The 25789-nt window shown below is 49.4% G+C and overlaps 1 protein-coding gene across 1 annotated transcript; it reads left to right on the top strand.

Moving 5' to 3' along the window:
* The first annotated feature begins 256 nt into the window (after nucleotides 1–256).
* On the top strand, nucleotides 257–14922 carry LOC116969157 (gastrula zinc finger protein XlCGF49.1-like). Its single transcript, XM_033016079.1, has 3 exons — nucleotides 257–390; nucleotides 475–624; nucleotides 14437–14922. Exons 1-3 carry the CDS (start codon nucleotides 322–324, stop codon nucleotides 14857–14859), a joined length of 642 nt encoding a protein of 213 aa, XP_032871970.1. The 5' UTR covers nucleotides 257–321; the 3' UTR covers nucleotides 14860–14922.
* The last annotated feature ends 10867 nt before the right edge of the window (nucleotides 14923–25789 follow it).

Below are 25789 nucleotides of genomic sequence, written 5' to 3'. Positions count from 1 at the left end.
TGTAAGGTGGATGCAGTATAATTTGGATAAATGTGAGGTTATCTACATTGGTGGCAAAAACAGGAAAGTAGACTATTATCTGAATGGTGGCCGGTTGGGAAAATGGGAGATGCAAAGAGACCTGGGCGTCATGATACATCAGCCCATTGCATTTCGCAGGAGTGGTCTATCTTGCTCCGCTAAAGGATGTTTGGCCGGGAGTGGGTTGGTGTGGAGCGGCCATTGAAGTGAGCCCCCTCCCCCCCCCCCCCCCCACCCCACCACCTGCTGAGGGCTGAGATTCGAGGGGCCACATGACGGAGCACAACAAGGAGAGGCGTTATGAGTGCGAAAGTGTGTGGCGAGGCCTGGCAGCAACCGAGCAAGCTGGAGACCCACCGGCGGGTACACATGGGAGTACGTCCCTTCGACTGTTCCGACTGCAGAAAGAGCTTCAAGTCAGCGAAGAACCTGAAGTCCCACCAGTGAGTGCACACGGGCGAGAAGCCCTATGGCTGCTCCACCTGTGGAAATACCTTTTCCTGGTTGTCGGGGCTGCAGGAGCACTGGCGGGTGCACAGCAGTGAGCGGCCCTTCATCTGCTCCGACTGCGGCAAAGGCTTCAAGTCGTCCAAGGACCTGAAGGTGCACAGGCGCCTGCACACCGGGGAGCGGCCCTACACCTGCAGCGACTGCGGCAAGGGCTTCACCCGCTCTGCCAAGCTGCTGGAGCACCATTTTTCACACCGGCGAGCGCCCCTTCACCTGCGCCCAGTGCGGCAAGGGCTTCACCCGCTCCAACAGCCTGCTGCCCTACCAACAGCTGCATGCCGGCGACCGTCCCGTCCCCAACCCGATGTGTGGAGAGCACTTTGACATGGCCTCCCACGCCCTGTCCCACCAACCCGTGCACAACAGTGTCCAGCCGTACAACCGCCCGTACTGCAGTGAGGCGTTTGACAGCTCGCGGGGGTTATTGCATCACCGGCGGGCCTACGCTGGCGAGCGGCTGCTCCCACTGCGTCAATCGTTTCAAGAGCGCACGGCGGCGGCGGGAGCACCAGCGGATGCACACTAGAGAGAGACCCTTTGTGTGCGCTGAGTGTGGCATGGCTTTCACCTGCATGTCCAGCCTGTGGCAGCACCGGCGAACCCACATCGGTGAGCGTACCTGTTGATTCCGGATATGAACCTAACCCCCTAATCTGGTTCAAACAAACACCGAATGCGAGCACTGGAATTCCAAATCTATTTTATCGTACACAATACGGCTGGACCGATCCTCGTTTCCACTTACTCGAGCCCAATACAGCCTCGCGCAGATAGAACAGACCCAAGATGATCGGCACAACCCAATGTGCTCCTCACCCCTTCATACCCCTCCAAACTAAAGGCGGGAAAGTACTTGGGAGAGGCAACCCCTACATGCAAACCAATACAGTCTGCAAAGTACATGGAATGACAGCTCGCTAGCCCAATCATAACATCGTTTCACCACATAGCACTTAGGGGGACACACTTCCATGAAGTAAAGAAATATAATCACTAGATAAAGAAACATCTTTGGTGAGGCCACTCTCCTGGACCAATCACAATTAGCAGTGAGAAGGCACTGCAACATAATTGAAACCTAACTTTTCCTCAACCACGCCCAAGCTTTCCTTTACAGCAGTGTATAGCTCCTTCTGTAGAATCCCATACATATTAACTTGCAGGCCATCTGGACAGAAACCTCTCTGCAACTCCTTCCCAAGCTTCAGACTCCCTGGAGCCATCCATGTCGCATGGTTCTGCAGCTCTGTACAAATGATGTCAAGCAGGTTTCACAAATCTTTACACAGACATCGTCCATTTTCCCAAGTGCACAAATTTCTGATATTAACATTCCCCCCTTTTATCATACTATGATAATCAAAACAGCGTTAAAAGACAACTGTTCACGTTATACAATCCGACAATGATAGCGATGTTGTTGTGTCAGAGCTCTAAGTCACTTCCTGAGTTTACATGGGCATAACTTAGAAGAATCCTGAATGACGAGTCTCCACCTCCCGAGTTCACATGGGCATGAATTCTCTTGATCCACCATGTCAGCAGCTCTTGACGCTCGATGTAATGTTCGTATACTAAGAGATTCCTCAAAGAAAATAAGTTAGCAGCTCAAACCTTTCCACTAATACTTTTGCAATGGTGCAGATGGGCCCACGCATTCATTCCTTCCACCTTGGCAGCATTTGGGGTCGTCAGGAGAACCTTCCCACCGAGCCTCCAAACCTTTCCTCACCCAATTCTTCACCATCACAAAATCACCAGGATTTACCTTAATAGACGAAACCAGGGGAGGTAATCCACTGTATGCTGCTCGTACCCTGGAATGTAAATCTCTTAGTGCTCGAGTCAGGGTTAGAACATAATTGGTCATTATTGTAGCCATATAATGGAAATTGTCAACCTTTGGGTTATTTTGGTTCAACAGGGTTCTTAAGGGACGTTTGCGGACGACACGACTGTGGTGGGACTGATAAATAACAACGACGAGTCTGCCTACAGGGATGAAGTCCAAAAACTGACTGTCTGGTGTACCAAAAACAACCTGGTACTCAACCCATCAAAGACAAAATAACTGGTATTCGACTTCAGGAGGAAGAGGAGAGAGGAACCTGCTTCCTTATACATCAAAGGAGACATGGTGGAGAGAGTCACTGGCTTTATGTTCCTGGGAATAAACATCTCCCAGGACCTCAAATGGCAAATGAACACCGTCACTCTCGTGAAGAAGTCACATCAGCGGCTGTATTTCCTGAGGTCTCTGCGGAGAGCAAACGTCTCACAGCCGCTGTTGCTGTCCCTTCTACTGATGCGCCGTGGAAAGTATCCTCTCCTATGGAATCCTGGTGTGGTTTGCTAGCTGTACTGTGGCTGAGAAGAGGGCGCTGCAGGGAATTATAAAAATTGCACAGAGCATTACAAACGCTCAACTGCCCTCCTTGGATGATATATATCGGGGCCGATGCTTGCACCAGGCCACAAATATCAAGCAGGTCACATCCCACCTTGCCAACCACCTTTTCACTCTGCTACCCTCTGGGAGGCGATTCAGGTCTCTGAAGGCTCGCACCGGTAGACTAAAAAATAGTTTCTACCCATGTGCGATAAAAGAGCCTAATTCCAACAGAGAACACTGGGGAAGCAAAATGTAATTCCAAGAAATGCCGCCAAATTCTTTTTAATTCTTTTTAAATACTTATTTAGTATTTTACTAATAAGTGTACATATGGTTGTCGTGTTTGTATTTTTTTAACCGGAGGAGATGTAATGGAATTTCGTTGCACAGTATTGTGCAATGACAATAAACGTATTCATTCATTCATGGACAATTTCAGCTGGGCTTAGTCTTGATTTCCATGCAGGCATGACATGCATCTGAAATAAAGCTACAGGGAGCAATTTAATCCAATTAATTCCTGTCTCAGCCTTTAATTTAGCCAATTTGGTTTTTAGGGTCTGATTCGCTCTTTTGACAAGTCCAGCAGCCTGTGGTCGATAAGCACAGTCGAACTGCTGCTGGATGCCCAGCTGTTCATAGAATTCTTTGTTAATTTGCCCAATGAAATGAGGACCAATGTCAGAGCCATGCCGCATTGGAATGCTGAATCTGGGAATGATTCATAGCATACGCACCTTGACAACAGTAGCCGCTTTGTTATCAAGTGTTGGATAGGCCTCCATCCATTTGCTGAATACATTGACAATCACAAGTACATACCTATATCATTGGCACTTCTCCAGCTCGATATCACTCATTTGAAGAGTTTCAAAGGGACCCATGGGTAAAGGAGTTTTACCATCCTCACAAGCCATTTCTTTCCCAGGATTATATTTCTGACAGATAATACAACAGATACTCACTTTTTGGGCTAAAGTCTGTAATCTTGGATGCCACGAAGTCGCCGAGAAAGCATCACCAATCGCTCTAGCACCACAGTGAGTGGCAAAATGCACGCACTCCACAACCCAAACTGCAAGAGAATCTGGCATACGTCTGCCCTGCCGGAGTGACGCTAAAACCTGACATACAATCTATTGTACATCCAAGCTGTTTCCATATCTTATATTGCCTTCAGGAGCTTCTTCCTGCAACTGAATAATTTCCTGGATGGTTGGCATTGGCTTTTCCGAGGGAGACTTGTTACCTGAACTTTTAATCTGCCTCATCATCTTTGGCACTCCCACCTTGCGTTCCCGGGATACCTCCTTTGCTGCTTGGTCAGCACAACGATTCCCCAAGTCTAACTGGATCTGGCCCTTTGTATGAGCACTACATTTCATTAACAAGATTTGCCTGGGTAGCAGCAGATACTGTAATAAATCGGTTACCAATTGCTTGTGAGATATTTGAGTTCCTGCTGAGGTCGGGAATCCTCGACTATGAATCCTCCTTAGTTGTCCAAAATAGTCTACTACCCCAAATGCATATCTAGAAACTGTTTCTACGTTTACTTTCAGATCTCTTCCATAGAAACATAGAAAATAGGTGCAGGAGTAGGCCATTTGGCCCTTCGAGCAAAGGAATGCACCGCCATTCAATATGATCATAGCTGATCATCCAACTCAGTATCCTGTACCTGCCTTCTCTCCATACCCCCTGATCCCTTTAGCCTGACATCGCAGGAATCAGTCTGGTGAACCTTCTCTGTACTCCCTCTATGGCAAGAATGTATTTTCTCAGATTAGGAGACCAAAACTGTACGCAATACTTTAGGTGTGGTCTCACCAAGACCCTGTACAACTGCAGTAGAACCTCCCTGCTCCTATACACAAATCCTTTTGCAATGAATGCTAACATACTATTCGCTTTCTTCACTGCCTGCTGCACCTGCATGTCTACTTTCAATGACTGGTGTACCATGACACTCAGGTCTCGTTGCATCTCCCCTTTTTTTAATCGGCCACCATTCAGATACAAGTCTACTTTCCTGTTTTTGCCACCAAAGTGGATAATACATGTTCTGATTAAAGCGAACAGCTCAGTCTGTTGGGCTGAAAAGGGTGACTCGAAGGCAGCTGCCTTCCATCCTGATCTATGATAGCATAAGACTGACTCCCATGGCTATCTGGACTACACTCTTCCCACCCTGCTTCCTGTAAGGACTCCATCCCTTACTCCCAATTCCTCCGTCTACGCCGCATCTGCTCCCAGGATGAGGCGTTCCACACCAGGGCATCTGAAATGTCCTCATTCTTCAGGGAACGGGGGTTCCCCTCCCCCACCATAGATGAGGCTCGCACCAGGGTCTCTTCCATACCCCGTAACACAGCTCTCTCCCCCCATGCCCCCCCACTCGCAACAAGGGCAGAGTCCCCCTAGTCCTCACCTTTCACCCCACCAGCCGTCACATACAACAAGTAAACCTCCATCAGTTTCGCCACCTCCAACGTGACCCCATCACTCGCCACATCTTCCCCCCTCCCCCCGTCTGCCTTCTGCAAAGAGCGCTCCCTCTGTAACTCCCTGGTCAATTCTTCTTTTCCCTCCCGTACTACCCCATCCCCGGGCACTTTCCCTTGCAACCGCAAGAGATGCTACACTTGTCGCTTTACCTTCCCCCTCGACTCCATTCAAGGACCCAAGCACCAGGTGCGACAGAGGTTCACCTGCACCTCCTCCATCCAACTTCATCTATTGCATTCGCGGCTCTAGATGTCAGCTGATCTACATCGGTGAGACCAAGCGGAGGCTTGGCGATCGTTTCAACCAACACGTCCGCTCGGTCCGCATTAACCAACCTGACCTCCCGGTGGTTCAGCACTTCAACTCCCCCTCCCATTCTGTATCCGACCTCTCTGTCCTAGGTCTCCTCCATGGCCAGAACGAGCACCACCGGAAATTGGAGGAACAGCACCTCATATTCCGCTTGGAGAGTCTGCATCCTGGGGGCATGAACATTGAATTCTCCCAATTTTGTTAGCCCTTGCTGTCTCCTCCCCTTCCTATCTCTAACTCAGCCCTCGGGCTCCTTCTCCTCCTTTTTCCATTATGCTCCCCCCGCCAACCCCCATCAGTCTGAGGAAGGGTTTCGGCCCGAAACGTTGCCTATTTCCTTTGCTCCATAGAAGCCGCTGCACCTGAGAACTGAAGGGACAACAACAGCCAGAGTGCTTGGCAAACATTGGCCGTTTGCTCACTGCATTTCATCAACAGTAAGGCATTATTTGTGTTTTTTCTTGATTCCTTTGGCATCTAAAAAGTTTCAGAAGTGATAAATCTGGCTGTAAAATTTTAAAATCGCCCATGGTTCTCAAGTGGGTTTTTACACACAAAAGGAAAACGCCTCTGAAGCAAAATTTACAGCCAGATTTATCACTTCTGAGACTTTTTAGATACCAAAGGAATCAAGAAAAACACAAATAATGCCTTACTGTTGATGAAATGCAGTGAGCAAACGCGATAATTCCCAATATTTTCAATTTGGATATCTGCACGGCCAATGTTCGCCAAGCACTTTAGCTGTTGTTGTCCCTTCAGCTCTCGCTTCTCTTTACCTTCATTTCGCTTCATGTTTGGAATTCTGAAGTTGGGTACATGTCTCTCACACTTACCCCGACTTCCACAATTTTTTACCGCGCAAATATTCAACATTTTGGCGGTTTTTAACAGATAAGAAAGTACCCGTTTCTTACATTAATAACATATACCGGAAGTTACGGATGTCCTCCAGATGGATTGAGCGGCTCCGTGCGTCAAGCCATATGACCCAGTGACCATACGTGCAACCCCCCCATAGTAAAACTTAATGAAGGCAGCAGAATTAACCGGGCAGAAAGCTCAGGAAGGGATAGGAGAATATGGCCAAGCGAAATAGGACTCGATGTGAAAGGTGAACTTTCTGAATGTTGTAGTCGGCAGGGCGGTACTCTGCATATCGCCAACTTGGACAATTTTCCATTTTTTTAATCAAGCCAATTAACCTTCAAAAACAAGTACATCTTTGGAGTGTGGGAGGAAACCGAAGATCTCGGAGAAAACCCAGGCAGATCATGGGGAGAACGTGCAAACTCCGTACAGACAGCGCCTGTAGTCGGGATCGAACCCGGGTCTCTGGCACTGCGTTTTGCTGTAAGGCAGCAACTTTACCGCTGTGCCACCGAGACTGGCCGTGAGCTGAGTAATGGATTAAAATTATTATATATGCATCCACGAAGTATAACAATAAACTGGACGAGCTTGAGGCTCAGTTAGAAACTGGCAAGTATGATGTTGTGGGAATTACTGAGACATGGCGGCAAGAGGGCCAGGGCTGGGAACTGAATATTCACGGGTATACCTCATATCGAAAAGACAAACAGGTGGGCAGAGAGGGTGGGGTAGCTCTGTTCGTGAGGAATGAAATTCAGTCCCTTGCAAGGGGTAACATTGAAACAGGAGATGTGGAGTCATTATGGATATAACTGAGGAACGGAAAGGGTAAAAATACCCTCATGGAAGTTATCTACAGGCCCTCAAACAGAAGTCTGAATATAGGGTGTAAATTGAATAAAGAGTTAAAATTGGCATGTTGCAAATGTAATATAACGATTGATATGGGAGCTATCAACATGCAGGTAGACTGGGGAAATCAGGTTGGTACTGGACCCGAAGAAAGGGACTTTGTGGAGTGCCACCGAGATGGATTCTTAGAGCAGCTTGTACTGGAGCCTACCAGGGAGCAGACATTTCTAGATGTAATGTTACGTAATTACCTGGATTTGATAATGGAACTCGAGGGAAAGGAGCCATTAGGAGGTAGTTTTAATCTACAATTTGAGAGGGAAAGGGGAACATCGGAAGTGTCAGTATTCCAGTTGAGCAAATGGGACTAAGGAGCCATGAGCGAGGAGCTGGCCAAAGTTGACTGGAAAGAGACCCCGGCAGGGATGAGAGTGGAACAACAATGGCAGGTAATACAGAAGGTGCAGGATTCTAAAGAGGAAGAAAGATTCTGAGGGGAGTAAGAGGTGACCGTGGCTGACAAGGGAAGTCAAGCACAGTATAAAAATAAAAGCGAAGACATATAACATAGCAAAGATGAGCGGGAAGCCAGAAGATTGGGCAACTTTCTAAGAACAGTAGGAGATAACTAAATAGGCAATACGGGGAGAAAAGATGAGGTATGAAGTTAAGCTAGCCAAGAATATAAAGGAGGATAGTAAAAGCTTCTTTAGGTATGTGAAGAGGAAAAAAATAGTTAAGGCCAAAGTTGGGCCCTTGAAGACAAAAACAGGTGAATTCATTATGGGGAATAAGGAAATGGCAGACAAGTTGAACAGGTACTTTCGATCTGTATTCACTAAAGGAAGACACAAACAATCTCCTAGATGTACTAGTGGCCAGAGGACCTCGGGTGATGGAGGAACTGAAGGAAATTCACATAAGGCAGGAAATGGTGTTGGATAGACTGATGGGACTGAAGGCTGATAAATCCCCAGGGCCTGATGTTCGGCATCCCAGGGTACTTAAGGAAGTAGCTCTAGAAACCGTGGATGCATTGGTGATCATTTTCCAATGTTCTATAGACTCAGGATCAGTTCCTGTGGATTGGTAGGTCGCTAATGTGATCCCACTTTTTAAGAAAGGAGGGAGAGAGAAAACAGGGAATTGTAGACCAGTTAGCCTGGTGGTGGGGAAGATGCTGGAGTCAATTACAAAAATGAAATAGCGGCACATTTGGAGTGAGGAAGGGTAGGAGGTCTCGGCGCCCTCTGGTATCTGACTGTATCGCCTACCTGGCGGCGGGAGGCAGTGGCGCACCGTCTTTGTTTCTTTGTCTGCAGCGACCCCTGTCTATTGAAGGGACATCACCGTTATGAGAGAGAAAAGTGGGTTCGACGACTACCAACCGCCGCCCGTCTCCACCGCCCACGTTGCACCAAGGTGTGCAGGTGGGTTGAAGTTAGTTTATTGTCACGTGTACTGAGATACAGTGAAAAACTTTTTTGTTGCGTGTTAGCCAGTCAGCGGGAACATGATTACAATCGATCCGTCCGCAGTGTACGGATACGGGATAAAGGGAATAACGTTGCGTGCAAGACTTTTGCGACTCCAGCGTGGAGACATGGTTTCTCCCTGAAAAAGGGTCTTAAGTGATAGGAGCAGAATTTGGCCATTCGGCCCATCAATTCTACTCCGCCATTCAATCATGGCTGATCTATCTCTCCCTCCAAACACCATTCTCCTGCCTTCTCCCCGATAACCCCTGACACCCGTATCTCGATGCACAAAATGGTGCTGAGCCAATATTAGGGGAAGGGGAGGTGGAATGAGACCTGGATGTCCTCATGCATCAGTCACTGAAAGTAAACATGCAGGTACAGCAGGCAGTGACGAACACAGATGGCATGTTTAAGAAAGAACTGCAGATGCTGGTAAAATCGAAGGTAGACACAAAATGCTGAAGTAACTCAGCAGTTGAGGGACACAAAATGGTGGAGTAACTCAGCGGGTGAAGAAGGGGTTCGACCAGAAACGTCGCCAATTTCTTCTCCATAGATGCTGCCTCACCCGCTGAGTTACTCCAGCATTTTGTTTCTACCAAAGCATGTTGGTCTTCATTGCAAGAGGATTTGAGTAGGAGGAAGGAGGTCCTACTGCGGCCCTGGTAAGACCGCACCCGGAATATTGTGTGCCATTTCAGTCTCCTAATTTAAGGAAGGATATTCTTGCTGTTGAGGGAGTGCAGCTTAGGTTCACCAGGTTAATTCCCGGCATGGCGGGACTGACATATGATGAAAGGATGAGAGAGGATCTTATTGAAACATAAAAGATTATTAAGGGGTTGGACACGCTTGAGGCAGGAAACATGTTCCCGATGTTGGGGGAGTCCACAACAAGGGGTAGGCCATTTTGAACTGAGATGAGGGATAGACGGCGGCAGAACGATAGATGCGAGATCGAGTGTTCGAGAGTGGGCGACGAGGGCCTGCGTGCACACGAGGAGGGGCGGGGGGGGGGGTCTCCTTTGTTGGAGAATTCAATGTTCATGTCATGGAAACATAGAAAATAGGTGCAGCAGGAGGCTATTCGGCCCTTCGAGCCAGCACCGCCATTCATTGTAATCATGGCTGATCGTCCCCAATCAATAACCCGTGCCTGCCTTCTACCCATATCCCCGGATTCCACTAGCCCCTAGAGCTCTAACTAAATTAAATCCATCCAGTGATTTGGCCTCCACTGCCCTCTGTAGCAGGGAATTGCACAAATTCACAACTCTCTGGGCGAAAACGTTTTTTCTCACCTAGGTCTTAAATGGCCTCCTCTTTATTCTAAGACTGTGGCCCTTAGTTCTGGACACGCCCAACATTGGGAACATTTTTCATGCCTCTAGCTTGGCCAGTCCTTTTATAATGTTATATGTTTCTATATGATCCCCCCTCATTCTTCTAAACTCCAGTGAATACAAGCCTCGTCTTTTCAATCTTTCCTCATATGACAGTCCCGCCATCCCAGGGATCAATCTCATGAACCTACGCTGCACTGCCTCAATGACAAGGATGTCCTTCCTCAAATTAGGCGACCAAAAGTGTACACAATACTCCAAACGTGGTCTCACCAGAGCCCGATCCAACTGCAGAAGCACCTCTTTACTCCTATACTGAAATCCTCTTGTTATGAAGGTCAACATTTCATTAGCTATCTACCCTGCCTGCTGTACCTGTACGACAACTTTCCGTGACCGTTGTTAGCATTCATAGCAAAAGGATTTGAGTATAGGTGCAGGGAGGTTCTACTGCAGATGTACAGGGCCTTGGTAAGACGTACAGTTTTGGTCTCCTAATCTGAGGAAAGACATTCTTGCCGTAGAGAGAGTACAGAGAAGGTTCACCAGACTGATTCCTGAGATGGCAGGACTTTCATATGAAGAAAGACTGGATAGACTCGGCTTGTACTCGCTAGAATTTAGAAGATTGATGGGGGATCTTATAGAAACTTACAACATTCTTAAGGGGTTGGACAGGTTAGATGCACGAAGATTGTTCCCGATATAGGGGAAGTCCAGAACAAGGGGTCACAGTTTGAGGATCAGGGGGAGGTCTTTTAGGACCGAGATGATAAAACATTTTTTCACACAGAGAGTGGTGAATCTGTGGAATTCTCTGCCACAGAGGGTGGTTGAGGCCAGTTCATTGGCTATATTTAAGAGGGAGTTAGATGTGGCCCTTTGTGGCTAAAGGGATCAGGGGGTATGGAGAGAAGACAGGTACAGGATACTAAGTAGGATGATCAGCCATGATCATATTGAATGGCGGTGCATGCTCGAAGGGCCGGATGGCCTACTCCTGCACCTGTTTTCCATGTTTCTATGTTTCTATGACCGTTGTACAAGGACGCCCAGGTCTCACTGCACCTCCCCCTTACTTAACCAAAACCAATTGTGATAATAATCTGGCCCCTTGTTTTAGCCTCCAAAGTGGATAACCTCACATTTATCTATAATATTCTGCATCTACCACGCATCTGCCCATTTACTCAACCTGCCCAGGTCACCCTGCAACATCCTAACATCCTCTTCACAGTTCACACTGCCACCCAGCATTGTGTCATCCGCAAACTTGCTAGTGTTGCTCACAATTCCCTCTTCCAAATCATTAATATACATGGTAAACAGCTGCAGCCCCAACACCGAGCCTTGCGGCACTCCACTCGCCACAGCCTGCCATTCTGAAAAGGACACATTCACTCCTACGCTTTGCTTCCTGTCTGCCAACCAATTTTCTATCCATGTTAACACCCTACTTCCAATACCATGTGCTCTAATTTTAGTCACCAGTCTCCCGTGCGGGACCTTATCAAAGGCTTTCTGAAAGTCCAGATACACTACATCCACTGGCACCCCTTCATCCATTTTACTTGTCACATCCTCAGAAACTCGGCGGGTCAGGCAGCATCTCTAGAGAACATGGATAGGTGACGTATCAAAGTGTGCTGGGGTAACTCAGATGGTCAGGCAGCATCTCTGGAGAGAACGAATGGGTGAAGCCCTTACCACAGGACGGGCCGGGGAAGGGACGTTCACTACTGTTGGTACGCCGGTGCTGCCACAGGCTGGACATATGGGTGAAACCCTTGCCACACTCAGCGCACACAAAGGATCTCTCTCCGGTGTGTAGCCGCTGGTGTTCCCGCAGCCCCGTGAGCTCTTGAAACGCTTGCCGCAGTGGGAGCAGCTGCTCGCCGGCGTGGCCCGCCCGTGCTACTGCAACCACCGCGAACTGTCAAACGTTTCACTGCAGTACGGGAAGTCGGATGGCTGGCCACTGGTGTACACATGCTGGTGAGACAGGGCGTGGAAGGCCATGGCCAAGCGCTCTCCACACACCGGGCTGGGACGGGACTGTCGCCAGCGTGCACCCTCTGGTGGGACAGCAGCTTGGTAGAGCGGGAGAAGCCCTTGCCGCACTGGACGCAGGTGAAGGGCGCTCGTTAGGGTGGGTGTGCTGGCACTCCAGCAGCTGTTGGAGCGGGTGATGCCATTGCCGCAGTCATTGCAGGCGTAGGCCTGCTCCCCGATGTGCAGGCACCTGTCCACCTTCAGTTCCGGCGACGACTTTAAGCCTTTGTCGCAGTCGGAGCAGGTGAAGGGCACTCACTGATGTGCAACCGCCAGTGCTGTCGTAGTCCCTACAACTTGGCAAAGCTCTTGCTGCAGGTGGAGAAGACATACGGCTTTTTGCCCGTGTGCACCCGTCGGTGGATCATCAGGTCCTGCGCCGTCATGAAGACCTTGTCGCTGTTGGAGCAGCCGGAGAGCCTCTCGCCGGAGTGCACCTGGTTGTGTTGCAGCAGAGCCTCGCAGCGGGTGAAGTTCTTGCCGCACTACGAGCAGTCAAGGGGCGTTCTCCCGTGTGCACCCGCCGGTGGGTCTCCAGCTGGCACGGGTCCTGCCAGGCCTTGCCACACACATCGCACTCATAACGCTTCTCCTTGTTGTGCCCCGTCATGTTCTCCATCGAAGATCTGCCCCTCGAGGGGGAGTTTTGGGGTAGAGGTATGTGGGGGCTGATTGAGGGAGGGGGGTGAGGGGGCGCCGAGCATCCGGACACCGACCCTCCCGCCCTCCCTGCGCCCTGGCGTCACCCTTTAATACGAAACCCGAAACGGTGCCCGTATTTTTACCCCAGCACTTTCTGCCAGATGCTGGTTCATAAACAATAAGTCAGAGTGCTGGAATAACGTAGCGGGTCAGGCAGCATCTTTGGTCAACGTGGAGATACGGCGTTTCAGGTCTGCAGAAAGGTCGTGAGCCAAAACAAAGTCAAATTTCCGTGTTCTCCACAGACGTTGCCCGACCCGCAGAGTGATTCCAGCACACTTTGACCTTCTTCCAATGATGCATCCCCGCACCCACGTAATGGCAGGGGCGATGAGGTTCGGGCGCCGCGCGTTTGGATTACGTCGTGGCGTAGGGCGGCTCACGTGCGGGCGGTAGTCTCGCCCCCCCAGGTCAGTGCGGTGCACCCTTTCCCCCTCACCCTCACACGTCCTCACTCCCACGGCCCTTCACCCCCACACGTCCTCACCCCATAACCCCCTTACCCCCTCTCCCCATCACCACCTCATCCCATTACCCCCTCACCCCATCACCCCCACACCCCGTCACCCCCTCACCTCCTCACCCCCACACCCCCTCACCCCTCACCTCCTCACCCCCACACCCCCTCACCCCACACCTCCTACCCCCCACCCCCCACCCCCCTCCCCACACCCATTCCCCCCCCCCCCTCCCCCCCCTCATCCCTCACCCCCACCCACCCACCTCCCCCACCCCCACTACCTCACCCCCCACCCCCCACCCCCTCCACCCCCACGCCCCTCACACCCCCCACCCCTCACCCCCACTTCCCCTCACCCCCACGCCCCCCTCACCCCCACCCCCCTCACCCCCACGCCCCCTCACCCCACTCCCCCTCCCCCTCCCCCTCCCCACCCCCCCCCCCCCCACCCCTCACCCCCACCCCCACGCCCCTCACCCCACGCCCCCTCTCCGACATGCCCCTCATCCCATGCCCCCTCACCCCCACACATCCTCACCCACGCCCCTCACCCCCATGACCCCTCACTCCACGCCCCCTCACCCCAGACATCCTCACCCCCACGCCCCCTCAACCCCACACCCCTTCACCTCCTCACCCACTTTCCTCCTCCCGCATATCCCCCTTTCAAGCACGACTAATGTTCGCACGTTAGTAACGTGCTGTTTGCCAGCTTGTTGACCCTCTGTATTCCCCTCCTGCCGAGTTTAGGAGCCGTTGCTGTGGACGGAGGGACGGGGATGGGAGCGGCCATTGAGACCGGTGAGCCCCCCATCTGCTCGGTGTGCGGGCTGAGCTTCGATGGACGACCACATGACGGGGCATGACATGCAGAAGCGTTATGAGTACGACGTGTGTGGCAAGGCTTGCCGGAGCCCGAGTCGACTGGAGACCCACCGGCGGGTGCACACGGGAGAACGCCCGTTCGACTGCCCGGAGTGCGGCAAGAACTTCACCCACTACGAGGCCCTGCTGCGGCACAACCGCGTGCACTCCGGCGAAAGGCCCTTCACCTGCTGCGACTGCGGCAAGAGCTTCAAGACGACGAATGACCTGAAGTCCCACTGGCGGGTGCACACGGGTGAGAAGCCCTACTGCTGCTCCACCTGCGACAAGAGCTTTGCCCGGTTGTCGGTGTTGAAGGCCCACTGGCGGGTGCACAGCAGTGAGCGGCCCTTCACCTGCTCAGACTGCGGCAAAGGCTTCAAATCGTCGCTGGAACTGAAGGCGCACAGTCTCCTGCACACCGAGGAGCGCCCCTATACCTGCTGCGACTGCGGCAAGAGCTTCACCCACTCCAACAGCCTGCTGTAGCACGAGCGCACCCACACTGGCGAGCGCCCCTTCACCTGCGACCAGTGCGGCAAGGGCTTCACCCGCTCCGCCTATCTGCTATACCACCGGGGACCATCCCTTCACCAGGCCCTTCGGCTGCTTCAACTGCGGCGAGAGCTTCAAGATAGCGCAACAGCTGGATATCCACCGGCGGGTGCACACGGGCGAGAGGCCCTTCACCTGCTCCACCTGCAGCAAGAGCTTTACCCACTTGGCGGGGCTAGGGCAGCACCGGCGGGTGCACAGCAGTGATCGGCCCTTCACCTGCTCCGACTCGGCAAAGGCTTCAAGTCCCTGTCGGAACTGATGGTGCACAGGCGCCTACACACCGGGGAGCGCCCCTACACCTGCGCCCAGTGCGGCAAGGGCTTCACCTACTCCTCAGCCGGTGCACGCCGGCGAGCGTCCCTTGCCCAGCCCGGTGTGTGGAGAGCGATTTGCCATGGCCTCCCATTCCCTGTCTCACCAGCGTGTGCGCACCAGTGACCAGCCCTACGACTGCCCGTACTGTGGTGAGGCGTTTGACAGCTCGCGGGGGTTGCGGCAGCACCGGCGGGCCCAGGCCGGCGAGTGGCTGCTCCCACGGCGGCAAACGTTTCAAGAGCGCGCGGAGGTTGCGGGAGCACAAGTGGATACACAGACCGTGTTGGAGAAGGTGAGGACAGTCTATGCGATGGCAGTATAAAACTGGACCAGAATTGCCTGTGTCAGATTGTGTTATCTTAGCTGCCGCAGGAAGCACATCCTCTGTTGGGCCTTTTTGAGTGTGGAGTCGATGGTGGCCTCCCATTGATCTATCGAACACCAATCTGTTCTACATTTTTCTTGAACTCTATTCCCTTTATCCTGGAGTTCTGGCGTATTGTGTAAAGTTCTGGTCTCCTCATTTGAGGAAGGACATCCTTGTGATTGAGGCAGTGCAGCGTAAATTCACAAGATTGATCCCTGGGATGGCAGGACTCTCATATGAGGAGAGATTAAAAAGACTAGGCTTGTATTCACTGGTTTAGAAGGATGAGGGGGATCCTATAGAAACATATAACATTATAATGGCCAAGCTGGATGCAAATTAGTCTTTACTCAAATTAGGAGACTAGATGCTGGGACATTTCCCTCCGCAACTCCCTGGTTAACTCATCCCTTCCCACCCAATCCCCCCCCCCCCCCCCCCCCCCCCCCCCCCCCCAGGTACCTTCCCGTGCAACCGCAGAAGATCCGCTATAACTCCTCCTTCGACTCTGTCCAGGTATCCCGACAGTCCTTTTAGGTTAGACAGAGATTCACTTGTACCTTCTCCAACCTCATCTAATGTATCCGTTGTTCAACATGTGGACGCTTATACATTGGCGAGACCAAACGCAGATTGGGCGATCGATTGGCGGAACACCTTCGCTCAGCCCGCGTGACCCAACCTGATCTCCAGCTTGCTGCATGCTTTAATTTTCCTTCCCAATCCTAGCCAGACCATTCGGTTTTCTCTATTTTTAGAGTGAGGCTAATAATCACAAATTGGTTCCACGGGTGACCTGGAATCATGTGAACCTGCCGATTAGTGAATTGTCCATTAGCTTTACCCCCACTGTACAGATAAGCGGGGGAATCTGGGACGGTTGATTTGAAAGCGGGAATATAAAAGCGAGTTGATGTCGTAAGTGTGGACATGACCTTTGACAGTCGGAGCGGATCCAGGCTGAGATGTTATTCCTGACCTAAATCCCTGGACTGCACTCCTGCAGCCTACCCCTGTCCCACGGTCCGGGTTCATTCCAAGAGCTCTCCCGAGTTTAAAAATAAAATCAACTCGTGGTAAGCACGGAGAATGAACGTAGCGGGTGCGTCGGAGCTCGGGGACGATCCTGAGCGCTAACGGCAGGTGCTCGGGAAGACTCTCCAACGGAAGGTAAGCACGAGAAGACTCGTGAAGATTTTTTAACGTGATGAAAAATGTCCGCGAGAGCTCCGAGTAACGACGAGTGGCCATTACCGTAAATCTCCGAGTTCGAATCAGGGCAAACTCGGGAGAATTTTAGGAACGAACTCATACCGTGGGACAGGGCTTGTTAACTCACATACGGCATTCAACATTGAAGTAATTGCTCCCAGCTTCACAGTAATGTCTAGTTTCTGGCTATGACCAGCGTGGCTGAACAACGGGCGCTCCTACGAGGAATGCGAGTGCAAGAAGCTGAACGCCAACCGAAGCTTGATAATTACCCGTCTTTCTGTGCAGAGGTTCATCTGTGGATATTTGAAGACGGAACACGCCTTACTATGTACAAGTTGAGAGGAGAGATATTTTGTTTTCTAAAACAAACGTCCCGACAACCAAGGTTTTAAATCAAGTTCTGTGCAAGCGTGATTACGATTTAACCCGTGACCATCAGCTCGCTCAGTATCCAACCCAGCCTAAATCTGCCGACTTGTTCACTAAAGCAAAATGTAGAAATCTTCAGGATATTTTGGATGTTGCACTGAGATAGGTCAGATATACCCGAGAATATTGCTGGCATAGATGAAATGGGAGAGACAATGCTGCTGTGATTTATTTATTATAGTTTCTACATTAGATTCCTCCCTTAACACATTTAGACATAATTCTCCTCAGATATGTTATCCCGCTCTTCAGTTCCTCTCTGAATTTAGACTGAGTTACCGCGTAAATACACGTGTTTGTGCAGCAACTCAAAAGCAGGAGCATGTAGCTGGTTTCGTCCGCGATAAACACCGGGTCACTGAAACCGGTATAATAATACCGCTTTGTTATCTGTGTCCAGAGGAAATATATAAAATACGTCATCCACAGCATAATGAAGTTGCCGGAAATTGCAAAGAGCAAGATGATTGACTTCCTTCTGCTTTCCAGCTCGGCATCATTCTGATTCGCACCATTCTTGCTGCCTCTCAGATTCCTGCGGACTTGACTGGCCCTTAAAATGTGCCCGACTGTTAGAGCGTTGAGCAGTAATATCAGAAACATTGGGAGCATAGGGGTGAAACATCGGTGAATCCAGGTGAATAATATCCATGTGGGTTCAATGTACCATTCTTGTTTTACATTACAGCCCCAGCCTACATTGTGTACTGATATATAAGGTTCGAATGCAAAGTACCAGGGGATGTTTTTGCAGCAGAACAGCGGACACACAGTTGCTATAACCCTGGCTGCAGTTTTCTCGGTGCAAAATCTGGATCTCAGCTTGTGGCAACAAATCATCAAATATCGATCAAATGTGAACGAGAGGGTTAACCACACGGAGATGTCTGTGACTGCGTGGTTAAGGACCCGGTGGAAGGAGCACACTTGAGTAATGATGAGAAAAGTTGTGGGGAAATATAGATCATTGATACGACAAAATAAAACGTCAATGACAGCAACCAACAGATCCGCCGCAGCCATGGCCACAAGATAGCGTGATACACATTTGGAGAGACCGCACTTTCCCCGGGACAGGATCACAATGGATATTACATTAGCTGTGTTAGGGAAGAATCAAACATCGACAAAGTGCGTTATCAGTGTAGGTTACAGAGTCCCCCCATATAACACGCGATTTCACATTAAGATTAGAGTTGAGCATAGACATTGAGTTCAAGTGAGTTTATTGTCCCTGTCATGTGGCCCTGATAGGACAATGAAATTATTGCCTTGCTTCAGCACAACAGAACATAGTAGGCATTTACTACAAAACAGATCAGTGTGTCCATATACCATTATATAAATTTATACACACATGCATAAATAAACTGATCAAATGCAAATTACAGATAATGGGTTATTAATAATCAGAATTTTGTCCGAGCCAGGTTTAATAGCCTGATGGCTGTGGTGTAGTAGCTATTCCTGAACCTGGTTGTTGCAGTCTTCAGGCTCCTGTACCTTCTACCTGAAGGTAGCAGGGAGATGAGTGCGTGGCCAGGATGGTGTGGGTCTTTGATAAACTGCCAACCTTTTTGAGGCAGCGACTTGAGGTTGGGCGACGAGAAAGAAAAGCATTTCCACTGTTAGGACTGTCGCCAATGTTGACGGGCGAATGGAATCGCAATAGATGCGTGAATGAAAATAATGATAAATTTACAATGAATTTACACGGAATAATATTTTATCAGGTCGGATAAACATGATGTTCGCGGCAGGGGCTGTATTAGAGAACAAATATGTGATCTGAAAATGAAGCGAGGCGACACGGCGTTTTATTTGTGGAGATAGTGAAATCAAACACCATCAGACAACTTATAATGGATATCTGTAAATCTAGCCGTGATTTTCTACGTCTTTAACTCATTTACGCTTCGTTTCATTAACATGACATGCTTACAGTAAACGATATAGTTATTTGCATCGAATTACATCGGTACAGTTAATTGCAGTTATTTTCAGCATTTTCTATTTGACTGAAACGTCCCGCGGTAAATCAATAAAATCAATTATTTTCACTTGATCAATTCAATTCATCAGGACTTTCATATGAAGAAAGACTGGATAGACTCGGCTTGTTCTCGCTAGCATTTAGAAGATTGAGGGGGAATCTTATAGAAACTTACAAAATTCTTAAGGGGTTGGACAGGCTAGATGCAGGAAGATTGTTCCCGATGTTGGGGAAGTCCAGAACAAGGGGTCACAGTTTAAGGATATGGGGGAAATCTATTAGGACCGAGACGAGGAAAACATTTTTCACACAGAGAGTGGTGAATCTCTGGAATTCTCTGCCACAGAAGGTAGTTGAGGCCAGTTCATTGGCTATATTTAAGAGGGAGTTGGATGTGGCCCTTGTGGCTAAAGGGATCAGGGGGGTATGGAGAGAAGGCAGGTACAGAATACTGAGTTGGATGATCAGCCATGATCATATCGAATGGCGGTGCAGGCTCGAAGGGCCGAATTGCCTCTACTCCTGCACCTATTGTCTATGTTTCTATGTTTCTATCCTTCACCTGGGTCTGAAGCAGTGGAGATATTCTGGCCAACGGCACCGCAGCCGGGGTCATGTTTGCTCAAAAACCAGAGTGTATCTATTGAACCGAACGGCTCACGACATATGTGTGCACAGAGGCGATGAGGAAGCGAGCTTTGTTACACATGTAAATGACGAGACGTTACCTGGTGTCACTGGATAGGAGCGGTGTCTAGCTGATGAATGGGAACTATAATGTAAACACAAAATATTTTATTGACTGCAGTAAGTTTCAGTCAAACAGACAATTAATGAAAGACATTAAATCATTTCAAACAACTGCAGCAGTTGCTGTTGAAAATGTACATTTCAGGTGACCGAAACGAGGTAATACTGAGTTCAGCCCTTCAGAAACACGGCTGTAGTCGTCTTTCAATGGATTGGGGACATCTAAACGCCACATATCTGCCAAGAATGGAGTAGGAAAAAATGCTTTTATTGACGATCCGTAGCATAGATCCAATTACTTACCAAGAATTCCAAGCACTGCTATTATCGGGTAATAAATCATTTCTGCCTGGACTATGGGAGGCAGCAGAAAAAACGGATAATCGGTGAATACAACTTTCATCCTGGAGAGACGTGAGAGAGAAGCTCAAAGTTCGATGCTGGAATGCAACTGACAGCGCGTTGCAGAGAAAGGCTTCATATCTACTCGAGATCGTCTTCCCCTGGGATCACGAAGACACAAACAAGAACATTAACATCACTTCATGGTATCTGAACATCGTATCAACAATATTCACAGCTATGATTTCACCACACGATCTATAACCACTAATGATGTTTTTATCTAAGTGGAAGTACCTGAACTTAAGATTATATATTTACGTAATTTCCCTCTAACTCTGATTCCAATTGCGAAATTTGAATGCTATACAGTAACACGTTCAACAAGTGCGGCCTCGCTTCTCTTATTCTGTAAAACGCTGCTTCTCTGCCGAAGCTCAAACGAAATTCAACAAGCTGTAACAAACTTTCAAAGTTTCGCTACCCTCGCAGTGATACAACTAGATTCGAATCAATATGAGTTTCGACTCGCTAAAGGCTACTAGAACAATAACGATACATGTAAAGCCGGGACAGTTATGCGAGTTCAGTAAATTACAATATTGGGAGTGGATGGCAGCAAATGTAGTCGTATAGTCATAGAATCATACGTTTTGAAAACAGGGCCTTCGGCCCAACTCTCCCACACCTACCAACATGTCTTACATACATGTCTTCTGCATGTATTTTGCAAAGACATGCGAGTCCTCAAGTTGCTAGGACACTGCGAGTGTCATGCATGTCCCGGTGCGGATGACGACGCTGGGATAGGTGAGGGGGGGATACGGGTTTGCTCTTGAGTACGAGCACTCTATAGGTATGCAAGGTATATATAGCAGACAGTTGTGAGTCGATGGACGTGTCCATATGCCAGGACTTTGCGGCTGACCTATATGAATAAGCCTCAGTTGTCACAGACCTCGTCAGCAAGTGTATTGGGGATGGTGCATCACAAACCGCGATAGTTGGTTCCATAACAGAATATACGGATAAAGCGCGAGCTCGACTCCCACGTGATGTTCATGTCTGCAACGTTTAGCCCAAGTGATCCTGAGCGGTACAAGATGTCTACTTACGTCCTTCGCAGAGTTATTAAGAATAACCCGAGGCTATTGCGGACAAGGATGAAGTCCCGAGTCAACTGCACGGATGCCGGTGATTTGCGGTAAGGCTTGCACGGGATGGGATCAATGCATTAAATGCATCTTTACTCTCCACTCGATTATGAGTATAACCTACTTGAAGAAGACGGCCTTCATCCTAATGCAAGGGAAGGCAAAGGTAGCGTGCCTTCATTGCTATCCTCCTATTACTCTGACATCCAGCACCGGCAAGTACTTCCAGATGTTGGTGATGGCGCCCAGTCTCTCCAGCCTCCCAGACAACTTGACCCGTTGCATTTACCTACAGTCCCAACAGGTCGACAGAGAACGCCGCCACTTCCTTGACCACTAAACATCTTTCGAACACTTAGATAACAAGGATTCCTGCTTATTGATCGGATATTGCTCCGCCTTCAATGCCATTATCACATCCAATCTTATCGCCAATATCCTGAACCTAGAAATATAGAACTATAGAAAATAGGTGCAGGAGTAGGCCATTCGGCCCTTCGAGCCTGCACCGCCATTCAATATGATCATGGCTGATCAACCAACTCAGTATCCTGTACCTGCCTTCTCTCCATACCCCCTGATCCCTTTAGCCACAAGGGCCACATCTAACTCCCTCTTAAATATAGCCAATGAACTGGCCTCAACTACATTCTGTGGCAGAGAATTCCACAGATCCACCACTCTGTGTAAAAAACTGTGTAAAAAAGCTTGAAAACGCACTCAATTAGACCCGAGCACAGCTTCTTCCCCTGCATTGTTAGGCGTCTTTATGGCCTTTTCATGAGTTCAGAATTCATGTTCATAAGTTATAGAACTAGCATTCGGCCATTCGGCCCATTGTCTACACCGCCATTCAATTATGGCTGATATATCCGTCTCAACCCCATGTTTCATTTGAACCTTTCTATTATCTCCATTGACGAGATGTGTGTGTGACGGAGACTATCCATGATGGAATATGTGGCCGGTGATGGCGAAGATCGTCAGGATATCTACGAGATGTGGAGAGTCACCTTGAAGAGATTTGTGGGATCCAGTGGGGCATACAATGTATATTTTATTGTTTGATTTCTACGCAGCTGCACACATATTTTTGGAAGGGTTTGAGTATTTTTTGGAAATGCTGTGCAAGATGAGTGATAATGGTGGATCCTCTCCCGGACAGGTTTTCTGCAGTTGTAGATTCCAGACGTTCCAGCGGTGTCCTTGTATTAATCTTGTTTACATTAATCTTGTTTGTGTAGGAGCCATACTCGGCATATATTTTGGGAGCCGGCCGACCTGTTCCCGAATTATACTGTTTTATATGCCCCATCTCTAGTGTCAAGTGAGGGCGAGGCGTTTGACACTGACTATAGATGGATATACCTTATGATCATCGGTTATCGTTCCGTATCACAGCGTCTCCGTACCTATATACAAAGGATACAAAGGACATTTATTATCACATACACCAAATGGTGTAGTGAAATTTGACTTGCCATTGCAGCACACAAATAAAGATAAGACACAACATCAAATAATTTAACAGTAAACATAACCCCCCCCCCCCCCCCCCCCCACACACAATGTTTCCCACTGTGGGGGAAGGCAGCAAAAGTTCAGTCCCGTCCACTGTTGACCCATAGTCGGGCCTATTGAGGTCTCTGCAGTCGCGGATACGGCAGCCCGATGCTTCAGGCCGTCTCGCCGGATGATGGAGGATGGAGTTCTGGCGTCTGGGGACCACTCTCAGCGGCTCGAAGTGTGTGGAGCCCGGCCGCTTCATCCCCGGAGACCGCGGCTCCCAAAGTCCACGGGCCGCGCTGGTCGGAGCTCCGACCCTGACGACCTCGTCGTGAGAATCCAGGCTCCGCGGTTTTTAAAGCTCAGCGCCGCCCGCAGCTTGAAGCTCCACAGACCGCAGCTCCGCGACGTTGGAATCGGCGGTCACAGCACTCCGGAGCTTACTGCACGGCGACCCGGGTAAGGCATTGCCCGCTCCACGATGGTGTCTCAGCGCTGAGCCGCCGCCGAGGCTGAAGTCCTGGCCGGTCCCGGAATGAAAACGCCGCTCCAGTCTGCCCGGAGGCCGCGAGGAAGGGGCGGAAACACGGCTCGGAGAAAAGCCGATTCTCCGACCAGGTAGGGACTGAGAAAATAGTTTCCCCCCTTTCCCCCCACCCCCCACATAAAAAGACTAAAAGAACTCCAACAGAAACACTTTTAACTAACTAAAAAAAAGGGGGGTGCTGAAAAGACTAACAGCTGCTGGCAGGGCAGCCATGCTCGACGCCGCCCCCTACACTGGAGGGGGCGCCGTTATGCTTCATTACTCCCTCGTGTTAGATACATTCATTCCCTACCAGAAGTCAATGAAGGGTATTCTTAAGAGTCAAGTGTCAAGAGTCAAATTGACATATGTAACAGATAGAACAATGAAATCCTTACTTGCAGCAGCACAACAGAATATGTAAACATAGACTCCTGTAAACAATGAAATAAACAAGCCAAAAAAGTGTGTGTGTGTGTCTGTGTGTGTGTGTATATATACACATAATCACACATACCCCCCCCCCAAACATACACACACATACACATACCTCCCCCCCCCCCCCCCCCCCCCACCCACCACCACCCCCCCCCCCCCCATACACACATGCACACAAACGTAATCATAAAAAACAAACAACAATGATAATGCAACAATAATATTAATAGTCAATGAATTTCAGAGGTTAATGGAGGTTGTGGAGTTTAATACACTACTGGCGGGTATGGGATAGGCTGATCCTGACGTGAGAGTTTTCAAGCTCATATATCTTTTTCCCGGTGGCAGCGGTGAAATGAATGTGTGGCACCGACTCTTCTAAATCCATTCGATGGTGGGGAGGCAAGGAACTAGTGATGCACTGGACAGTGTTCACAACTTTTTGCAGTCTTCTTCGCCTCTGTCTTTAAGAGCTCTGTCTACCTCTATCTTGAAAGCATCCAGAGAAGCAGAAGGCAGAGAATTCCACAGACTCACCACTCTCTGTGTTGAAAAGTTTTGCATCATCTCATTTCTAATGCTTTACTCCTTATTCTTAAAATGTGCCCCCTGGTTTGGGACTCGCCCAACTTGGGGAACATGTTTCCTGCCTCTAGCAGATCCAAAGCATTTATAATCGTATATGTTTCAATAAGATCACCTCTCATCTTTCTAAATTCAAGAGTGTACAAGCCCAGCCGCTCCATTTTATCAACAAATGGCATTCTCGTCATCCCGGGTATTATCCTGTTGAATCTACGCGGCACTCCCTCAATAGCAAGAATGTCCTTCCTCAAATTGGGAGACCAAAACTGCACACAATATTCCAGGTGTGGTCTCACTAGGGTCCTGTACAACTGCAGAAGGACCTCTTTGCTCCGATACTCAACACCCTCTTGTTATGAAGGCCAACATGCCATTTCCTTTCTTCGTCGCCTGCTGTACCTGCATGCTTATGCCCTTGTCCCACTTAGGAAACCTGAACGGAAACCTCTGGAGACTTTGCGCCCCACCGAAGGTTTCCGTGCGGTTCCCGGATGTTCCCGGAGGTTTTTGTCAGTCTCCCCACCTGCTTCCACTACCTGCAACCTCCGGGAACCGCATGAAAACCATGGGTGGGGCGCAAAGTCTCCAGAGGTTTCCGGTCAGGTTTCCTAAGTGGGACAGAGGCATAACATTCATTTTAAGTGTTGGGTCCCGGAAAGATCTTCAAACATATGCACGCCAAGGAATTTGATGCTTTTGACTCTCTCCACCATTGTCCTGTCGATATAGACAGATTTGTGGGACCTCATCCTTCCTCATCCACAATCAGTTCATTGGTCTTACTGACATTGAGAACCAGGTTGTTGTGCTGGCACTGCTTGGCCAGTCGATCGATCTCATCTCAATACTCTGACTGATCATCATCTGTAATTCGGCCAACAAGGGTAGTATCGTCGGCGAACTTCAAGATGGATTTAGCACTGTGTCAACCTTCACAGTCATGAACTTAGAGTGGATAGGGCATGGGGGCTGCGCACACAGCCTCGAGGTGCCTCCGTACTGATGGTTATTACGGAAGACGTGTTTCGCCAATTCAAACAGATTGTGGTCTGTTGATGAGAATGTCGACTACAAATCATCGGTATTCTGATGAAGTGATTTCCAGTAGGTGCATGCTGAAAGTGGAATCTCGTGTAGATAGGGTGGTAAAGAAAGTTTTTTGGTGTGCTGGCCTTTATGCTGGCAGACAGAACCATGCGTGTAAGCCTTGCTGGCTTTGAATCCTCCTCCACTCCCTTGGC

Source organism: Amblyraja radiata, unplaced genomic scaffold (assembly GCF_010909765.2).
Source record: "Amblyraja radiata isolate CabotCenter1 unplaced genomic scaffold, sAmbRad1.1.pri S116, whole genome shotgun sequence".
NCBI lineage: Eukaryota > Metazoa > Chordata > Chondrichthyes > Rajiformes > Rajidae > Amblyraja > Amblyraja radiata.
Note: the sequence above shows the minus strand (reverse complement) of the source record. Positions and strands in the feature narration are given on the sequence as shown.

Bases quoted from the DNA above. Each gene is read 5' to 3' on its own strand.
- LOC116969157 (XM_033016079.1), top strand. From the start codon at position 322: ATGAGTGCGAAAGTGTGTGGCGAGGCCTGGCAGCAACCGAGCAAGCTG. The intron at 391-474 runs ATGGGAGTACGT...CAGTGAGTGCAC, and splicing joins AGACCCACCGGCGGGTACAC to ACGGGCGAGAAGCCCTATGG. The intron at 625-14,436 runs GTGCACAGGCGC...AGTCGACTGGAG, and splicing joins AGTCGTCCAAGGACCTGAAG to ACCCACCGGCGGGTGCACAC.